The sequence below is a fragment of the Microtus oregoni genome, unplaced genomic scaffold (assembly GCF_018167655.1).
Source record: "Microtus oregoni isolate MIOR12 unplaced genomic scaffold, Mior012 000018F_ref0000195, whole genome shotgun sequence".
In the NCBI taxonomy this organism is placed as follows: domain Eukaryota; kingdom Metazoa; phylum Chordata; class Mammalia; order Rodentia; family Cricetidae; genus Microtus; species Microtus oregoni.
The window spans coordinates 27,684,346-27,704,031 of record NW_024543077.1 but is presented as its reverse complement, the minus strand read 5'-3'; the positions used below and the strand labels follow the sequence as shown (position 1 = coordinate 27,704,031).

The window sequence follows — 19,686 nt, the reverse complement described above, 5'->3', positions numbered from 1 at the left end:
GCACAGCGGCGTTCATGCCCCTTGCAAGCTGCAGACCGAGCGGCCCAGGGAGCTGGCGGCTCCCGCTCCTTCCCGACGCTAACAAGCCAGCTGCCGCCGCCGCCGGGGACACTGCCGCCCCGTGCCTGGCGCGTTCCAACTCCTCCTCGCCGCCCGTGACCCGGGACAAACTTCTGGTTGGGGCGCGGTCCCTGTCCCTGAGGTCAGCGTGGGAAGCCCCAGGCGCTGCTGGGGCGAGCTAGGGTCGAGGGTGGCGCCCCGGGCGGTTGCTCCTGCCCGCTGGGTCCCGCCCGCGTCTTGGCAGTGGCCGCCCCACGGAGCCCGCAGGCGCCGCGCAGGCCGAGCTGGCCCCCGGCCGGGGACACGGGCGCTCGCGCCCTCTAGCGGGCCGCGGCGGCTCCGGCCCGGCCGTGACGTGGGCTCCTTCCAGCCGGCCTGCGGGGCACCGCCAGTCAGTCGGGGAGCAGGAGCCCCGCGCGCAGCCGGCGCGGGCTTGGCCATCAGCGCGCCGCCGTCCGAGGTGGCTGGCGCTGCGGGAGGAGAGGCGGCGGACAGCGGGCGCGCGATCACGGCCACGGCCACCGCCACGGCGCCGCGGGCGGCTCGGTCCCGATCAGGGGCAGCGCTTAGGCGGGCGCAGCGCCGGATCCCAGCGAGGATTTGGGCTCGGCGGACGCGCCCTCCGCTCCCTCTCTCAGCGACGCCAGACCCCGAGAGGGGGCCAGCAGGAGGGCAGGAGGACCCAGAACACGGTCCCCACGCCCGGGAACCGCGGGACTTCGGACTTGTGCAACTGTTGCCACTTTGGGGTCTGCTGTTTCGCTGCTGTCGCGTCTACACTGGCAGCCTGCAGCTTAGGCTCGCTTACCGCTCGGCTTCCCGCGTCTACCGGCCGCCGCCGCCCCGAGGCGGCCCGGCGTGCACTCAGGACCATGAGGACACTTGGGACTTGCCTGGTGACTTTGGCTGGACTTTTGCTAACTGCCGCCGGGGAGACGTTTTCAGGTAAGCGGGCCGCTCCTGTAGTTCCCGGGGCGCATGGGACGTAGGCTACTCCTGGGTGGAACAGTCCGAGCGAGCTTTGGGGCCGGGCAGGAGCGCGCTGGACCAGGCATTGCATAGCGGGTGAGCCCGGCTAGCGGATGGCCAGAGGGAAAGCAACCACCGCCGAGCCCGGGGGCCCGTGCAGCACACGCAGGAGCCTACAGGACAAGCACAGGAGCCGGGACCTCCATCTCGGCGCCTGTCACCTTAGGGCCTGGACTTGTTCTCGGGGCTCCGGGTCCCTGGGCGGCTGGGGCAGGAGCGGCAGAAAACTTTGCTTGAAGTTCCCAGCTGCAGCCGCCTGGAGTAGGCGCTGCGCGGGCCTCACGACCCCGGTGGCGGCCAGCATGGGCTGCGGGTGCTTAGCTGCGCCCGTGGCGATCTCCCCAACCGGGTGGTATAGCGGGCAGTCTCCCGAAACCTGACTTCCCTGCTGCCCCCTGCCCGCCCGGCGCGGTGGGCGACCTCAGCGGGTCCCCGCGGTTGCGCGGGCTTCCTGTGCCAGCGGTTCCCATTTTGCACCGCGGGAGGTCTCCGCGACCCTAGAGGAATTGCAGCTCCCCAAGCCCTGGCCACTGTGGCTGGGCGCCCGGACCCCACCCTCGGCCTCCCTAACAGAGGGCCGCCTGGGCCTTGGCAACTTGCTAACCCAGCCGAGCTGCGCGGGGGTCCCAGCTGAAAGGAGGGGATGGCTGTCTGTACCAAGCCAGGCTCAGGCTGCACACAGCCAGACATCGCGAGCCCCGAGGAGCTCTTGGTGGAGATAGAGAGGGTCGTGGACACGAGTCAGGGGTCAGGAGCGAGACCGAAGCTGACACAGAGTCCCAGAGCTTAGTTCTAGTATTTTCTGTCCCAAGAGGACACACGTGGATGCTTGGCAAATGCTGACAACATTCGCGCAGTTTGTCGTGTTTATTAGTTTCATGAATGTCCACACACAATGGTGGCAGTGCAGTTTTGCCTTTTTATTTTAATGGAAATGATGCATTTAACCTTGCCGACTAGGTATAAAATGGGGTTCCATGTCTTTTCGGGGGGAGAGGGCTTTTTATTTTTTTGGTGAAGGTAACTTTTATTAAAGTAAGGGGTGCGTTTTACAAACATTAAAGCAGCATAGACCTCTGGCTAGTGAAAGCATGAGGCTTGACTTTCTCGGCACCCTGGGATGTTGGTGCTTTGTGTTTATAGGCACAGAAGGTTGTGTCAAGCTTGGTACTGAGACCCTCGAGCGCAGTTGGTGGCAGAGATGAAGGGAGCTGACCCTTAGCTGTGCATTGAAAGAAATCCAAACCACCAACTTTACTAGAGAAATGCCGTTCCCCTCCCTTAGTGTCTCCTTAACAACATGAAAATTGCGCGTGCTGAAGAGGCGTTAATGTACGCATGCACCACTGTCTGATGGAAAGTGGATACAGATTTTGGCTGTGTTCTCTTATTAGCGGGTGTGTTGGTTTGGAAGTTGTTTGACTTGTTGGTATTAAAAGCTGAGTTTGAAGGCCTTGTTTTGTTTTTCTCTTTACGAGTATGCCTAACTCTCTTTTGACCTTTATGCTGTGTCAGGTTTCATTGTGATGGAGTTTTAAATTCTGTGTAAGGTGGGCAAAAGTATTAATATGGCTCATGGGTACTCTTCTTAAATATTAATCGATCCTTCGAATCAAGCTTTTGCTAACATTTATCCCGGTTTTCCTTTTGGAAAAAAATTGCATTTCTGTTTGTGGAGTTATACGTCTGACTTTTCGTTCTTACTTGGGAAGTTAGTTATCCTGGCAAACTGGTGGGGAGAAGGGAGACAAAGGACTGCATACAAATGATCGTTTAGAAACGTGGAAAATCTAAAACTCTGACGTTGGCAAGGTCGGTCCCTGTTTGCAAATATTGGACTTGTTGCTGCACATCGAATGTCTCACCCCCCCTACACACGTTAGCTTTTGGAAAACACAGAGACCAGGAGCATGCTGCCCTGGGAAAGTAATGGTTGTTGGGTTTGTTTTGTGCATGTTGGAAAGGTCCGTTTTGATGCGGCGACACTGGCATTTCCTTCCTCGTAGGGTTCTGCTGTAGCTGGCTGCTTTTCACCTGATTTGGGCAACCAATGAGGCGTCCTTAGAGCTAGACTGTAAGCTCCTTGAGGACAAAGCGATCCCTCCTGTTTCTGGAAAAGACTGAACTTTTGGACCTAATAGCAGGCGCTCACTACTTATTTCATAAGTTTAGTGCGCATCACAGCCTTTGGCCTTTGGCAGGCTTTGAACTTGCGTCTGAAGCGACTGGCCCGAGGAGGAGGGAGAGATTGATTCTTGAAAGGCAGACAGACATTGATTGTAGTCAGGGGCTGTGATCTTGCCCAGGGTGCTAGAAGCCCTGGGCCCTAGCCCTGCTACAATCTGAGCTTACATTTTTTTCTCGGTGTCCATCTCATGGTTTGGAGTTAAGACTCATTATCAGTCATTTATAGAATGTAGAAATAGAAGTGGGCTAGGCTTGTATGTATGTATGTATTTATTTATTTATGATTCCAGGCATCAGAAATGGACTCAGTAGAAAGTAAAAGAATTTAAGTTTTGGGCCTATGTGGACTTTTATAATCTGTATGTATTTCACTCGAAAGGTATTTTTCCATCTTCACCCTTTCAAATTGTTAGGCAAAATCAGTCAAGTTAACTGTTTGTCTTCAGGCTTAGCTTGTTTAAAAATATCCTCTGCGAAAAGACACCAATAAAGGCACCCGGAGAGGTAAATAACATTGCATAAGCAACTCTTTTTCTGTGGTGAGGAGCCCAGCAGTTGGCAAGCTGTTCCACTTTGACCCCGTTTTCAAAAGCCAATTTGTCATAAGTGTTGGACAGGGAAGGCTTTAATTCTACGTAGGAGGGAGGCCAATGTGTGAAGCCTAGAAAGATCTGTTGTACAGAGATAGGGCCGAGTCGGCTCTCTGCCTCCGGTGTGGGGAATATATTAAGTCAGCATAACTTTGTTAACCGTGGGCCCTCGACAAAAGAAGTTTAGTTTTGAGCCTTTCAAGGATGCTAGTGAGGAAACCGTGGAAAGCTGACTCCAGTCTGGGTTGGGTCGTGCTGCCTACTATTCGTTTCTCAATGTGGGTAATTCTGCTCTGGTTACCTAAGGCGTTAGCACCAGGGCAGCTATCCAAAGGGGGGTACTTGAACTCTCTGTTCAGCTTCTGCAACTCCTGTATAAGTAGAAAGTGGTTTCAGAATGCAGCCTTGCGAAGGGCTGTTTGCCGAGTGGCTGCCGTTCTGTTTAGCCGGTTGACACATCTGTCTTTTCTAGATAACCGCTGTCATGACATCTTACATTTTTGTGCTGCCTTCACGGGATAATTGATAGGAAGAAATACTTCAGGTTTCAATCAGTGAGCTGGAAAGGAATATATGCCAGGAAATTACCATAGCGTTATATTCTCGGTGTTATGTGTTTGTGGAGAGTTGCTTGAGCACAACAAATTGTTCGGATGTAGAAAATTACAGGTTCTAGTCTATATTGTGTAGGGTTATTTTATGGGTTTCCAGATAAGGAACTCCTGACATGGGGGAAGTATGGATACTCGAACACATTGCTGGAGTATTTCTGAATGATTTTTCCTTAAGGAACCAGTGATTTTAATTATGCCTTCAGGTTACATAAACCATATATGAAGGGATCATAGGCTTTAGATTTGTTAGAAGTTGGTCTACCAATATCAACATATCTGGGACAATTGTCTCCTAAAAGCCTTGGCTATGTTTAGTGAAGTCTTTCACAGACTGTAGTAAGTTCTTGGCATTATTAGGGTGCCTGCCTCCACTCTGGTGAAACAGCAGTGTTTTAGATTAATATTCTTTGCTTTGAGATTTTTGTCTTAGCTTTCATCACATTTCCTAAGATGCTATATTATTTAAATACTTGAAAATATACTTCTCCATTTCGGAAGGATGAGTTAAATATACTTTCTCTATTATAATGATGGTTTTTATGGTATGTGCCTCTTATATATATGTGTGTGTATGTCTGCCAGTGTGTATGCTGATACCCAGGAGGCCAAAAGAGGTATGAGAGCGCCCAAGAACTGGAGTTACAGATGGTTGTAAACCATCTCATGTAGGTACTGAGAACCAAACTCAGATCCTCTCTAGAGTGCTTCTAAACACTGAGCCATTTTTGTAGCCCCGTGAGTTAAACACTTTTCATTTTTTTAACAATTTTCTAAATGTAAAACATTCTTAAGTGACATTTACTATTCATTTTCAATCCACTCTAAGATTCCTAGTTTTGAAAACCAACCTTTCCCCCAGTTTTCTCATTTTCATGTCTTTCTGTGTTCCTATCTGTATGAATACAGCGCGGAACTGCTAATAGGCTTATCTCATAAGCCAGGGAAGGTTTAATTACGGCCGACTTTCCACCTCACTACTGAAACGTCTTTAAAAGATACAAGCTGCTGTAGGAGGACGCAGCCTTTCTGGTACTGTACGAGTTGTTGTTAGTCGTCAGAAAGCAGAGTTCATCATATAACTTTCATCAAGAGAAAAAAAAAAGCCACCAGAGGCAACCAGACAGGGCTGTCTCTGTTGGGTGGGGAGAAGGAAGGATGTAGTCCCCAAGCTTCCTGCCCCACAGGGCACCCAATTTCCCTTTGGTGGGGCGGCTGGCAAGTCCAGGGTATAATTAAGGGCCTGGGAGTGTGAGAGAGAAAAGTAAAAGCAGAAAAGCAGAGAAGGGAAAAAGTGTTTGGTAAGATGGGGAGGCCCTGGGGAGGATCTGCCTTTAGGCTGTTTCTGTTAAGCAGGAACCTAAGAGAAGAGGGTTTGTAAGATGGGAGAGATGCCACCCATAACGACAAACGTCACTCCTGTGGGGATCTGGGGGGACCCTGCATCCTCCTGCCTTTCCATGGCTCTGGGATAGGTGTCTTGAAACTCAGTGTGGGCAGGACCACCTAGGTCCATTGTTTCCAGAACTGCTTTCCTCAGCCCAGCGACGTGGTTCTGATGGCCCTTGCCATAGAGCAGGGGTCCCAAGAGCATCTGCAAGTGATCTTGTCTTGTGGCTGGAGTTTGAGACAAGTTGTTTCAACAGAGAGCATCCTAAAGTGTGGTCCATGTACCGGTGGCGGCAGCGGCGGCGGCAGCAGCATTCAGGAAGTCCCCAGCTCTTCCACCAGAAGCCCTGGGGTCAGGGGCCAGAATTCTATTAGAAAGAGTACTCCAGAGTAATCCAGTGGGCCTGGGGATCTAAGAAACATGATGGTAGAGGAACCCGGATGATCAGACTCCTCCCCTGACTGCGACGGAAAGAGAACTGGGGCTGGAAATATAGTGAGCACTGAATCCTTTCTCCTACGCTGCATCTGCTCCATGGGCATCCGGATGTGGGGTGTGACTGTTGTGCCTGTTACGTGGGACCAACAGTGTGACATCAGATAGCAGGCTTCCTCGGGGCAAGACACTAGACCCTGCCAGCCGTGGAGTTGAAAAGAAAAAGGGGGGTCGAAGAGATGGCTCAAAGGAGTCCCACATTTTTATTTAATGTAAAGTTTGAATTAAATTGCACTGCCATGTCCAACCATGAGGCCCTTCTTCAGGTTGGAAGTGGATAGAAGATACTAACATTTGTTGGATTTGTCTAAGAAGGAGCCAACCTAATGGACGTATTAAAACTGTGCCCTCAATTCAAATAAGTATTTATGGCTCACTTGCCGCTTCCATGACCCCTTGGTAGGATCAGATAAGGAAGAGCAGTTGTTACACTTTAAAAAAGTTGTCCAACTACTTAGACTTTCCAAATCCACCAAAAACTCAAGAAGCAGGGACCTCCAGGGCAGAGCTGTGAACCTGGGATTCTTTTGGAAATATACTTAGTTTCCATAATGAAAACAAAGGGCTCTTGTTTTCATTTGAAGTGTAACCGTGTGTATCTGAAATCAGCGCCTAGCTTTCTGTTGGCACTGGGGACGGCAGCTGCATCTCCATGGCATTTAACAGGTAAAGGAGAGGGACCACGCTGCTGCCTGAACACGTTCAGTGGATGTTTTCTCAGAAGCCGAGGGTTTGTCAGGATCTAAGCTGTCTCCTGCTGCCTCTTCTCTTGCCGCGATCTACTGCTTATCGCTAGTTTTAGCTGTTTCCTCAAACCCACCTCCACGGAGGGGCTTCCTGGACTCATTCATCTACGGCTGAAGCAAGAGACAGTGGATCCCTACCTGCTTTATACGTTATCTTCTCACTCTCCGTTAGAAAATTAAAATCTTCTGTGTAAGCAGCTGTTCCTTCAGTGGCTCTTGTCCTCAATGTTGTACTGTCCCTACTACGTGTACTACGGTAGTACGCCTGTAACGCAGAGCCTGCACTACAGGACCATTCACGAGCCGGGCAAGGGCCTGGAGATTTAAACACACAAAGACACACAGACAGAGGCACAGGTCATCCTTGAAGCAAGAATGCCCCCCTTTATTGTGTACCAGAGCCCTGCTTAGCTTATATAGAGATCCTTATCTGAAAGCCACGCTCCAGCCAAACCCACCAGAAACCACTCCCCTGCCATCAGGAACTCCTGAGGGTCTCCTGCTCAGAGCAGCTACAAACACAGGAAAACAGGTTGTTTGGCTCAGAGCAGCTGCAAGCGTAACAAGTTGTTTACAGGAAATTCAGGGTCTGGGCCCACAGCCCCCACACCCAAAGACAGAAATGATGCCCACTCTCCACTTGCCTTTGTAGCTGTCTGATATGCTGAGTTAATCTCTATAGAGAGGTGGAACTGAGCAGAAGTAGGCATTGGTAGGCAGTGGTACACAGTAGTAGGCAGTAGTAGTTCTTTGCAAACCCAATCAGAGTTCTTGCTAACCTCTGGAGTTTAGCAGAACCCATGCTGTGCAGACTGTGTGGGTCTGTGGCACAGCTGCCTGGATAGCTGTCCGTCCATGAGCAGGTGCTTATATACGGCATTGTGGGTTTTGACAGTTAGGACGTCCCAAAAGCTTGCTTGGAAATCGGATCTAGCTATTATCCTGTTTACCACCCAAAGCCCATGAGTCACTTCTGACTTTTTTCAGGAAGCTCAAGCAAGGGACCGTAGAGGGACAGGAGGATATGGCTGTGCTTCCTGTAGGACTGTGGATCAGATTATGGGATGTGGCCTCCCAGCCAGGGTGAACCATGACTTCAGGACCATCAGGAGCTAATGAACAAGGGCAGAGGAGCCAAAGACCTGCTTGAGCAGAAGGCCCCAGAACCTTCCTTGGATGAGGAGGCCACTGCTTAATAGTGATTATTTCAGCCTGCCACAGCCTAGGCGACAGCGAAACATTCACTTTTTCTGAGCTCCAAGGCAGAAGAGCTGATAAGACATCTATTTGTGTACAGATGCGTGGACATTTTTAATCACTTATTCAATATGCAGAAAGCAGATTTATTGCAAACAATCAAAAAAATGTTTCGGCCTGGCTTCCTGGGGCCGTCTGAGGCCGCATGCATTTTCTGGCTTCGCCCTGTGGAATCACAGGGGCGTCACAGGTGGGCTTTCACCGGGGTCCGAAGGAACCGGGCCACTCTCAGCGTGAAGGGGTCCTCTTCGTCTCTCCTCTCTTAACAGTTACGTGCCTGAAATGCATGCGCTATATGTCCTGACTAGATACACAGTTATAAGAAGGTTTAAAGCATTTCTTTGAAATAAATACTGCCAGTGGAATCGGTCACATGACCAGACTGTGTTTAACATGTAGTTCAGTGAATGTGAGCTGGAGCTTCCCTGAGAAGAGAGAGCTAAGTCATCTCAGCTCACTGTGCCCCTTCTCTTTGTCCCGACAAGTCTGACATTTTTAAGTCTTTGGGATAACCTTAATTAAAGAACCCGGTGTTGCTACCAGTTGATGAGTGTACAAAGATTCTCTGATCACTAAATAAAAAGTAAAAAGAGGCACCTTTTGGTAACTAAATATACAAAAGTGAACCTGTCGTTTTATCACATATGCTAAAGATTTATTTGAAAAAAATTAGAAGTAGAATGTTGGTATAATACTGATCACTAAAAAAATGAAATATCATGCCATAGAGTTATTGCGATCCCCTTTCTGGGGGATTTGGCTTAGTTGGTGGTATATTGAAAGAGCTGTACTGATGGACTGGCAGAATGCTTCACTCAGGAATTTGCTTGCCTCATAGCACAAGGACCTGAATTTGATCCCCAGGACTCACAGGGAACGCTGGGCTTAGCGGTGCAGTTGTACCGCAGTGCTGGGGAGACAGACAGGAGGATCCCTGGACTCACTGGTTATCTGGTCTAGCCTGATCAGTGAGGTCCAGGCCCATGAGAGGGCCTGTCTCAAAGGAAGCATTCCCAAGGACACCTGAGATCATCCTCTGACCTACGCGTGTGCGCATATAGACACACACATACACACACACCACACCATACTCAGACACAGGGACAGACACACACACGCACACATACGCCACATCATACTCACATACACGGACAGAGACACATGCACACATACACACATAAACACACACCATACCATACTCACACACAGGGACAGACAAACACACACACACACACCACATCATACTCACACACAGGGACAGACAGACACACACACACACACACCACATCATACTCACACACAGGGATAGAAACACACACACACTACATCATACTCACACACAGGGACAGAAACACACATACACACATAAACACACACCACAACATACTCACACACAGGGACAGAAACACACATACACACACACACCACACCATTCTCACACCCAGGGATAGATATACAGCCATTATACACACAGAGACACACCGCACCATACTCACACACAAGGACAGAAACACTCATACACACACACCACACCATACTCACACACAGGGACAGACACGCATACACAGACACACACACACACAACATCATACTCACACACAGGGACAGAAACACTCATACACACACACCACACCATACTCACACAGAGGGACATACACGCATACACAGACACACACACAACATCATACTCACACACAGGGACAGAAACACACATACACACACACCACACCATACTCACACACAGGGACAGACACGCATACACAGACACACACACAACATCATACTCACACACAGGGACAGAAACACACATACACACTACATCATACTCACACACAGGGACAGAAACACACATACACACTACATCATACTCACACACAGGGACAGAAACACACATACACACACACCACACCATACTCACACAGGGATAGATATACAGCCATTATACACACAGAGACACACCACACCATTCTCACACCCAGGGATAGATATACAGCCATTATACACACAGAGACACACCGCACCATACTCACACACAGGGACAGAAACACTCATACACACACCACACCATTCTCACACCCAGGGATAGATATACAGCCATTATACACACAGAGACACACCGCACCATACTCACACACAGGGACAGAAACACTCATACACACACACCACACCATTCTCACACCCAGGGATAGATATACAGCCATTATACACACAGAGACACACCGCACCATACTCACACACAGGGACAGACACACACACATCACACACACACACACCATCACACACACATGCACACACAGAATGCACACTTGCCCATGCACTTGCACTGCAGACACATGCACGGAGGGGGGTGCAGTTTTGTAAACAAGAGGAACCATGGCACCACCAGCGAGAAGGTGTTGCTGGGGGAAAATGTGCGCTGTCTCTGCCGCCCTTCTCAGTCCCGGGACTTTCCTAGTTTGCATTCTGTTGCTATGGCCAAAAGCAGCCCAGAGAGGAAAAGACTCATTTGGCTGAAGGTCACCGTCAGTCATCTAGGGAAACAGGGCAGGAACCCAAGACAGGAACTGAATCAAGAGGCCCTGGAGGAACACTGTTTACTGACTTGCTTCAACCCAGATCCCAGGACATCACTCACAGGGGCTGGGCCCTGCTACATCAATTAACAATTAAGAAAACACTTTGTGAATGCAGATATAGGCCAATTCTTCACTTGAGGGTCCCTGACAGCCCAGATTATCCATCATGAAGATGAAATTAATTTCACCTCCACAGATCTCCGACTGGATCACAATACTAGGCTTTATACGCTAACCCCTTCCTTCAGTGTCCCGTCAGGCAGTGATGCCATAAACAGAAGCCGCATGGACAATAATCGCAAAGCTTGGTGCTCTACTTCTTTGACTGTAAAGTGTGTCTGCTGATTAGAGTGTATTCCCACAAGGGCCCTGGCATTCAAGGGTATGTTCCGGTCTATCCTAAGGCACAAAGGCGTGACACCTTCGCACGTCCACCACGATGGTTACAGGCAGCTTCGCAAGGGGAGAGCATAGGAAATTTACCGAACTAACGTTTGTGCTTACACAAAAGCTTTCAGCTTTCAGGGAAGTCTGCCCATTTTCCAGCTGAGGTTTAGGGAGTGTGGACAGCCATGTAGAAACTCTAGCGGTGATATATGTCTGTCTGCCTTTTTCTTGGCCTTTAGGTTTGAGGCAAGGCTCTTTGGGAAGGAAAGTTGGGGAGGCAATATGGCTGCCTAGGACAGGAAACAGTGTTGTAACACAGATGACATTTCCCGTGGTGCTAAGATAAGGACCCAAGCTCCTGACCCCGTCTCAAATGGAGTTATTCCTTTGTCCAGTTACCTATTCAGATTTTTTTTGTGTTTATTTGCTTGCTTGTTCATTTATGTATTTACTTATCTTTATTTATTGTATATATGTATATTGTGTGGGCATACTACCATAGTGCATGTGTCTGAGAACTTGTGGGAAGAAGTTGATTGTCTTCCCAACATGTGGGTCCTGGGTGGGACCACTGGAACTGGCAGCAGGCACCTTTATCCGCTGAGCCACCTTATCAGCCTGGAGTTGAGTTCTCTTCACAGAGACAGCTAAGGGAACTTGAGCAGGGTCTTTTTACTGAATTTCAGTCTCCTCTTCTGAAATAATCCTTGTAGGATTACTATAACTATGCCACCGTGTTAGGGACGCTCTATGCGCGCGCGCGCGCGTGTGTGTGTGTGTGTGTGTGTGTGTTAGTCAAGATAGGGCATTGGTCTTGTTGTCCATTTTCTATGTGTCTCAGGGGTTTATCAAACAATTTTCCTATTTCTGTAGGCAAAAAATGGTAGAATTTTGCTCGCCATTCTTAGGGCTCAAGCTATGGGGTCTCCACCCTTTCTGAACCTTTGGTGGCTGTGGTTCCAGTATCTGGTTATGTGCCATGTAAATGCGTTTTGTGGCTAAATATATTTTGTCATATCAGTTACATCTCAAGTCCCTGAAATTAGCCTCGGAACAGGCACTGTGGAAAGCCAGCCCTATTGAGGGCACAAGGACAGAAGTAGATGGCTACCATGGAAGATAGTGATGAGCAGGCACTGCAGAGTCACCTGTGGTGACAAAAATTCAGACTCCTGGCCTGATGAGGCTCATTGATCTCTGGAGCAGAGCCACAAAAAACAGAACAGCTCCCCCAGGCGCTACTCAGGAACAACAGGGACTTGAATCCATGGCCCCTATACAGAATTAACCACAGTCTGTCTCGTCAGTGTTAAGAAGCATCTGAGATTTACTATAGGAATTTAATAGCCCAAACTCATATGGCCCACCCATGTGTCTGAGTGCGTGTGCTCGTGTAACATGAAGTCAACACTCTCCTGTGTCAACAGAGAGAACTGAATTCAGAAGCGTGTTATTTTGCAGAAACAGTACTCCATGTATGATGTCCCTCCAGTGAATATGGTACCGTTCTGGACTGTGGAGGGTATAGTCGGAAGGAAAAGACACTTGAGGGTTATCAGAACCCTTGTGGTTCCAGCTCTCTCTTCATTTCCCAATCTAAGCTGTCTCTGGAGGTGATTCACTCAGGGATAATCAGGAGACAAGATAATCTGCGGAGGATTCTGGGATGGCTGCTTCCCTGCACGCACTTCTTCATCTCATGCTCACTGAAACATGTGGACAGGGAAGGAGAATTTGCCCCAGGGGTCCCCTAAGGAAGCACAAAGGCTCAGCATTTTGAGTTCCTCCCTGCTCTGTTCAGACACTTGAAAATGTCTTTTCCTTGTCATTTTGGTCAAGGAAGAAAGCAGCTTGTCAAAATGTGTCTCTAGCAGAGGTGGGCTCATTAAACCATCATCCCTATGGCGCCCCTAACAGCCCATCACCTTGATAAGCTGGCCTTTTTGCATTCAGATGAAGGTGTTTGATCCAAGGACCTGTAAGAGATCTCTTCCGTTGTTTAGAGAGTAGGAGGATCGCCGGGTACTTCTTAGTTTAGCTTGTCTGAAAGTACAGCACAGGGGAATGGCACCTGGGCCACTGGGTCATTGTTCATCGCTGAGATTGCTCCAGATGTTGAGAACACTGGGACCCTGAAGTGTCTGATGGAGCCTGAGGTGGCTGGTGAAGAAAGGGGGCGCTGCAGCGGGTGTGGGGGATTTGATGAACACATCTGCCACAGGCTGGAACTGCTAAGTGCAGGATGCTTGGGTGTTTTTCTCTGCATTGGGCAGCGCAGTCTCTAGTCTCAGGTGCCTTCCAAGGGCCCTGTGGCAGCCGGCCTATTTAGGGCTGTGACTTTTAATGTAAAATTTGACAATATAGATCAGCCTTAGTTCAGAGGCTTAGAATGGACGATTGCTTACTATATATTGAACCCATGTGATGTGGTAGTATTGTATGATGAAACTTTCCAATGTGGGGATGAAACCCACTTTTGTGCTAACCCCGCATAGGGAACCCATGGCAGCCCCAAGTACGGATACCACCAGAGTCCAACTTGGTGAACCAAGTAAGTTTTATTGGGGTTGCTTACAACAGTATGTGTGAGGGGTTACTTGTAGGAGCAGAAATGACTCAAAGGCAGCTGCATCACCCAAGCCCACCCCAAGATGGGTGACAGCTCGCAGCGCTAGTAATCTGAGCACACCACACAGCCTGCAGGTGGCTTCGCAGGTTGGAGCGTGTCCTTTCCTGGTGCCTCAGTTCGTCTAAGCCTCTGCCAGGCAGCCCCGCTGGTTTCTGCTTCTTCCAGGCAGCTGGTGTGGTCTTGGAGTTTCTTTTGCCGCTTTTCTCGTCTCTGCACTCTTTGGCTTTTTCCTCTGAAAGGAACTTTCTGCTTTTGTTTACTCTGGAGGGGCGGGGCCTAGCAAATCTGGTCAGTTTCATGGAGTCCTTGAAGCAATATTTTTAGTGGTTTATCTCTCTCCTTAAGAACTTCCCTGCAGGATGGAATGTTTTGATCTTGGAGGAAACTGTTACCTAACATCTAGGTACCAGGCTGTGAGGGTAAGAGATTCTCAAATTTACTGGAGCTTTGTAACTAGGAGAAGTTTGTAGAACCCCTGGGGATCTGAGAGATCCACCCCTGAGGTCTTTAACACACCCCTTGTGTGTGTAATAGAGTTGAGTGTGTGTTATAGAGCTATGTGACTCCACCCTTGACCAACGTGGGTCACATGATCTGAGAGCATATGTGATGAATCACAATGCAGGATTCATGAGGACAGTTACCTTTTCCTGGGTATGTGAACTGTTGAAAAAAAAACAACATTGCAAGGGTAGTGTGCTTAACATGATGTTGTGGTGGTGTGTTATAGACCTCAGTGTGTGTGTTATAGAGTTAAGTGTGTGTTATACACCTCGGTGTGTGTGTTATAGACCTTAGTGTTTTATTTGACCTCAGTGTGTGTGTTATAGAGCTGAGTGTGTGTGTGTTATAGAGCTGAGTATGTGTTATAGAGCTAAGTGTGTGTTATAGAGCCGAGTGTGTGTATCATAGACCTGAGTGTGTATAGTATAGAGCTGAGTGTGTGTGTAATAGAGCTGAGTGTATTGTGTGTTATAGAGCTATGTGGTGGTATATTTATATCTCTATGACCTGCTGGGGAGATTTCCTTTTGGACCTTAGTTCTAAGACAAGAGTTTCTTCTTGGCAAGTCTTTACATGAAATACCCCCCCACCCCCCAGTTGCCTCCTCTTGGGTGTTAGGCACAGGTTTAAAGGCCTGTTTTACTGTGGGGAACCATTTTCACCATAAGGAGCTGATCCAGCCCCGCTGTCCCACTTCAGTGACAGATCACAGGAAAAGTCATATGAGCAGAGCTGCTCCAGACGCCAACTCATAAAAGGATCTTTTTTTCTCTCTGCGATATTTCTAGAGGGTTAGCAAGCAAAGTCCCTCTGACTCCAATAGGAAGCCAGTTTCCACACCCTGATGATACAGATGCACCCTGTGGTTGGGCTGCAAGGAAAAATTGGCTGTTCTAGTGGAAGAGAGAGGATAACATCTGAACCAAACCAACCGAGCACCCGATCTGTCCCCCGCCTATTGATCCTGGTTTCTGGATCCTCTCCCTGGCCTAATTCCTCGTCTCCTCTTCATTTTTCTCACCTTATTTTAATGTACTTTTCTTATTTTATATCTCATTATACTTATTATAAATGCAGTAAATCTTTTGGGAACTGGGTGGGGGTGGCAGAGAAGGAGTTCAGGCTTTATCATTCATTTGAATCATTATTCTAAATGTAACTCCTCTGCTTCTCTGCTCCCTCTCCCTCCTCCTCCTATTTTCTGCATGCGTACATTTCCTTTGCTTTTCTTTTCTTTCTTTTTTTTTTTGTCAAGACAGAGTCTCTTTTTGTAGCCCTAGATGACTTAGGCTTTACTACATAGATAGGGCTGGCTGTGAACTTGTGGCACTTCTGCCTTTGCTTCTTAGGTGCACGCTTACAGCTCACTAGAGCTAGAGAGCACAGAAGCAGGCACAGAAGTCATAGCCACTGTAGCTCTCAGAGTAATCATGTAATCGATCGAGGTCGTGGGCTGGGTGTGGTGCTCAGTGGTGGAGAACTTGGCTGGCGTGAACAAGTCCCTGGCTGAATTTTTAGCACAGAAGAAAAAGAATCAAAGCTTCTGGTTACGTTTATAGGATGGGAAGCTATAGAGATCATCTGATTGAACAACATTTTATGCAGACACAGTAAAAAATAAAGGCTCTCTGAAATGGAAAGAAGGTAACATTGATTGGCTATCAATGTGCAACAAACTAACTACCCATAGACTTACCAACGTAAGTCACCATCTGCTACTTAATTGTTTATATTGCCGTGTGTGTTTGTGTGTATAAGTGTATTATATGTGTGTATGCATGTATATGCATGTGTGTATGTGCATGTATGTAATTGTACGTGTACATGTGTGTATGTCTGTGTATATATATTATGGTGTCTGTGTGTACATATGTGTATGTGTGCATAAGTGTGTGCATGTGTGTATTTGCATTTGTGCACATATATATGTGTAATTGCCTGTGTGTATATGTGTGTATCAGCTGATTTAGGATCCTTTCCTTCTGATCCCTTGGGCCCAAATCCCCTGCTCTTATCCCCATTCTGTATGTCATATTTTTTTAAAGGTAACATATTTATTACAGGAAAGAGGAAGGGAGAGAAAGGGAGAGAGAGAGGAAGGGAGAGAAAGAGGGAGAGAGAGAGAATGTCGTATTTTAAAGCTGTGTTTGGTATCATTTTCATGTTAAAAATAATTTAAAAATTGTTGTAGCCCAGTACTGTAATGTACTTACTGCTATTTTACAGTCTCTGAAATAGTAAATTAGAAAGATGATACTTGGCTCTTAGCAAATTGAATAAAATTAATTGAATAGTGAATTCTTTATATTTTCATGAGCTAAGAAGGGCAGAATGCTGTCTGCTCTGTGGTTTTGTAATCCCGTGTGTTTTGCATCTAGCTATCTGATCAAAGCAAAATGTTCTGTTCTATTTTCTTTTACTATTGCTGTGATAAAATCCTTGGACAAGTGAAATCTAAATGGGACAGGGGTCCATCCTGGCTCAAAGTTCAAGTGTATCGTCTGTCACCTAGGGGAATTCAAGGCCAAAGGAGCTTGAAGCCACCCGCGGATCTACGGTGAGGGACAGAGAGAGACAGATGCCTGCTGCTCAGCTTTTGTTCTCCAGTTACACAGTTCAGGATCCTAGCCAGGGAATGGTGCCACCCACAGTGGGCAGGCTTCCCACCTCAATGAATGAAATCAAGATGACCTCCCCATAGTCATGTCCCGAGTCCATCTCCAGGTGACTCAAGAGTCTATCTAGTTAGCTATTAAACCAGCCATATCACATGTGGAAAGCCTGTGCTAGCGGTTTCAGTGGCCAAATGCTTTATGAGACAAGGAGATAGATTGTCCAAACGGTAACGTCCTTGCTGTTCAAGCATGAAGATGTGTATTTGTTCCTTAGAATCCATGTCAATACTCCAAGTGTGGTGATACATGCTTACAGTCCCAGTCATGGGAAGACAGAGACAGGCAGATCCCCAGAGCTCGCTAGCCAGCTAGTCTAGGCTTCTTGGGAAGTTCAAAGCTAGTGAAAAGCCTGGCTCATAAACCGGGGTTAGTGGTGCCTGAGGAATACCACCTGAGGTTGTCGTCTTACAGGTGCACACATTTGTACTGACACACTCACCCATTACACATGCACATACACTCACATGCACACACAAACACACATGCACACACATACTCACATACACACATGCACACACACAAATGTATACACACATGCATACAGACATGCACACCATGCACATACACACCTTCATGCGCACACATATACATATGTACACACATGGTAGCACATGGTATAATTTAAGTGTGTTTTTTAAGACTTGACTGCAGGCTGAGCTGAGCAGGCCTAGGTGACTGGAGACTCAGCTCTCACGTTCTTTAGTAAGTGGAATGTGCATCTGTACTTGAGAGAACTGAAGACAGTCTAAGGCCAGTGTCTGGGGAAGGCTTTCTGCTGCAAGAGTCTACAAGCATGGACTTCATTCATTTGAACCAGTCTGTTGTGGAATTATTGGAAGAATGACGTCAGAGTAAACTGCATTGGTGAAAGTGAATATTGAGCAAGTATTAGCATCTTCAGGACGAACTTAAAAGTTTTTATTAACACGTACTAATTGGACATGTTAATGGGATTTGGTATGCTCTTTCCATACATGAATATGCGTTGCATTGATCAAACCCACAGTGAAGTAAAAAAAAATGGATTTAGGCTTTTTACTAAAGCGCCTTAAGCATCATCACCAATCAGTGCAAATGCATGGATGGGCTATTCCCGAGCCAGTGGGATAGAGCACAGTATCTCTTTCTCATGGGGGATGCTGACCCGAGGGCTGGCAGTTGGGACACTAAGTCCTGTCTGGTTCTGTCGCCGAAAACCAGATCATCTGTGTCAGATCTTCTGACCATGGCTCAAGTCAAGGAAAAACAGTCTAATATTTTGAGTACCTAGAAACATGAGGCTGAGATAGGTAACCTGGTCTCAGGTGTGCGACACTGGCCATGTGTGGCCACGGTAACACCACATCTCTCGATGGCCTTGTTACTTGAGGTTTCATTTTTGGACCACATCTGCTCCTTCTGCCACCTTACCCAGTCTGCTTTTAGTTTAAATCAATAATCCAATAGCCATTACTGTCCATTTTTTAAAATAAGTGAGAAATTGCTGTTTGGTTGGCATATTTTCCTTTCTGGGATGAATTTTGAGTGCATATGAGTTTTGAGTTTTGTTTTCTGAGCAATCCCTCCTACCCCACGATTCCTTCCTCATTTTAATCCTCTGAAATGGAAACAGTGGGAAGAACTCACCGAGGAGTGAGGGAAGAATATTCGAGAACAAGCCACCATCTCTTACCCAAACAGCTCCCATCACAGATTAACTGTGCAGTGACACAGGACGAAGTCTTTCCATCCCACAGCCAGCGCCCCTTCTGAGTGCCCTACTTTGTGAATGCTGTTTCTTCCTTGCATTGAAGATCTGGGTGTCTTAGATGAGCGTTTGCCTGGGGATTTTATAGCAAAACTCAAGAGGCATGCAGGCTCCCTGCCTCTTCGAACCGTGTAGATGTGAGAGCGAGAGAGGAGGCAGCCCCTTCCCTGCTGATGGCACAGCGCACAGCGCATAGAAGCCCTCCACGAAGCAGGGGTGCTCTCTGTGGTCAGCTCCATAGCTCGGAGGTGGGCAGTGAGGCATTCATGCGTGTTCAGTACTGTTCACAGGAAATACAGGATAAGCCCCTCAGCCTGTCTCCTTATTTATTATTTCGTTCTATAAAATGAGACGCTTTCTCTGCCAGCAAATCTTTGAAAGCGTCTTTCACTTAGAGTAGATGCCGGAAGGGAAGTCTCTGAAAAAATGAAGGAGGGAGCAAACTTTGAATAGTTTTATCTTTTTATTTCCAGTCTTAAAGAAACAGAAGAGGGGGTTGTATCTGTTTCCTCCTTAAGGACACACCCTCAGCCCAGACACCTTTTCATCCTCAGTGCTCAACAAAGACCTGGCCCCTGGTGGGCGTGTTTGCTCCTCTGTTTGAGGATGGCTTTGCGAGGAGTTGGGGAGTGTGATTCGGAGTGGGGACGTGGTGGGGTTTGTGTCTGCCCCATTCTCATGCCTGAGATGTAGGTCCTGATCTTTTCCCTTCCATTTCTCATCTCCCTGCTGCCTCCTCCCTGTAGCTCCATCTTGAGTAATGCATACATTTTAGAAAGTGATGAGCACACGGGTATCCATAA

General features: G+C 47.9%; 1 protein-coding gene across 8 annotated transcripts in view; it reads left to right on the top strand.

Moving 5' to 3' along the window:
- Positions 1 to 817: 817 nt before the first annotated feature.
- The window catches only part of LOC121458873 (receptor-type tyrosine-protein phosphatase mu), a 701,969-nt gene continuing 683,100 nt past the window's right edge, over positions 818 to 19,686 (top strand). For all 8 annotated transcript variants that reach the window (XM_041668223.1, XM_041668222.1, XM_041668220.1 and 5 more), the window contains exon 1: positions 818 to 1,005. In XM_041668223.1, coding sequence (XP_041524157.1) covers positions 933 to 1,005 — 73 coding nt within the window. In that variant the 5' untranslated portion in view covers positions 818 to 932. The remainder of the gene's footprint in view (positions 1,006 to 19,686) is intronic.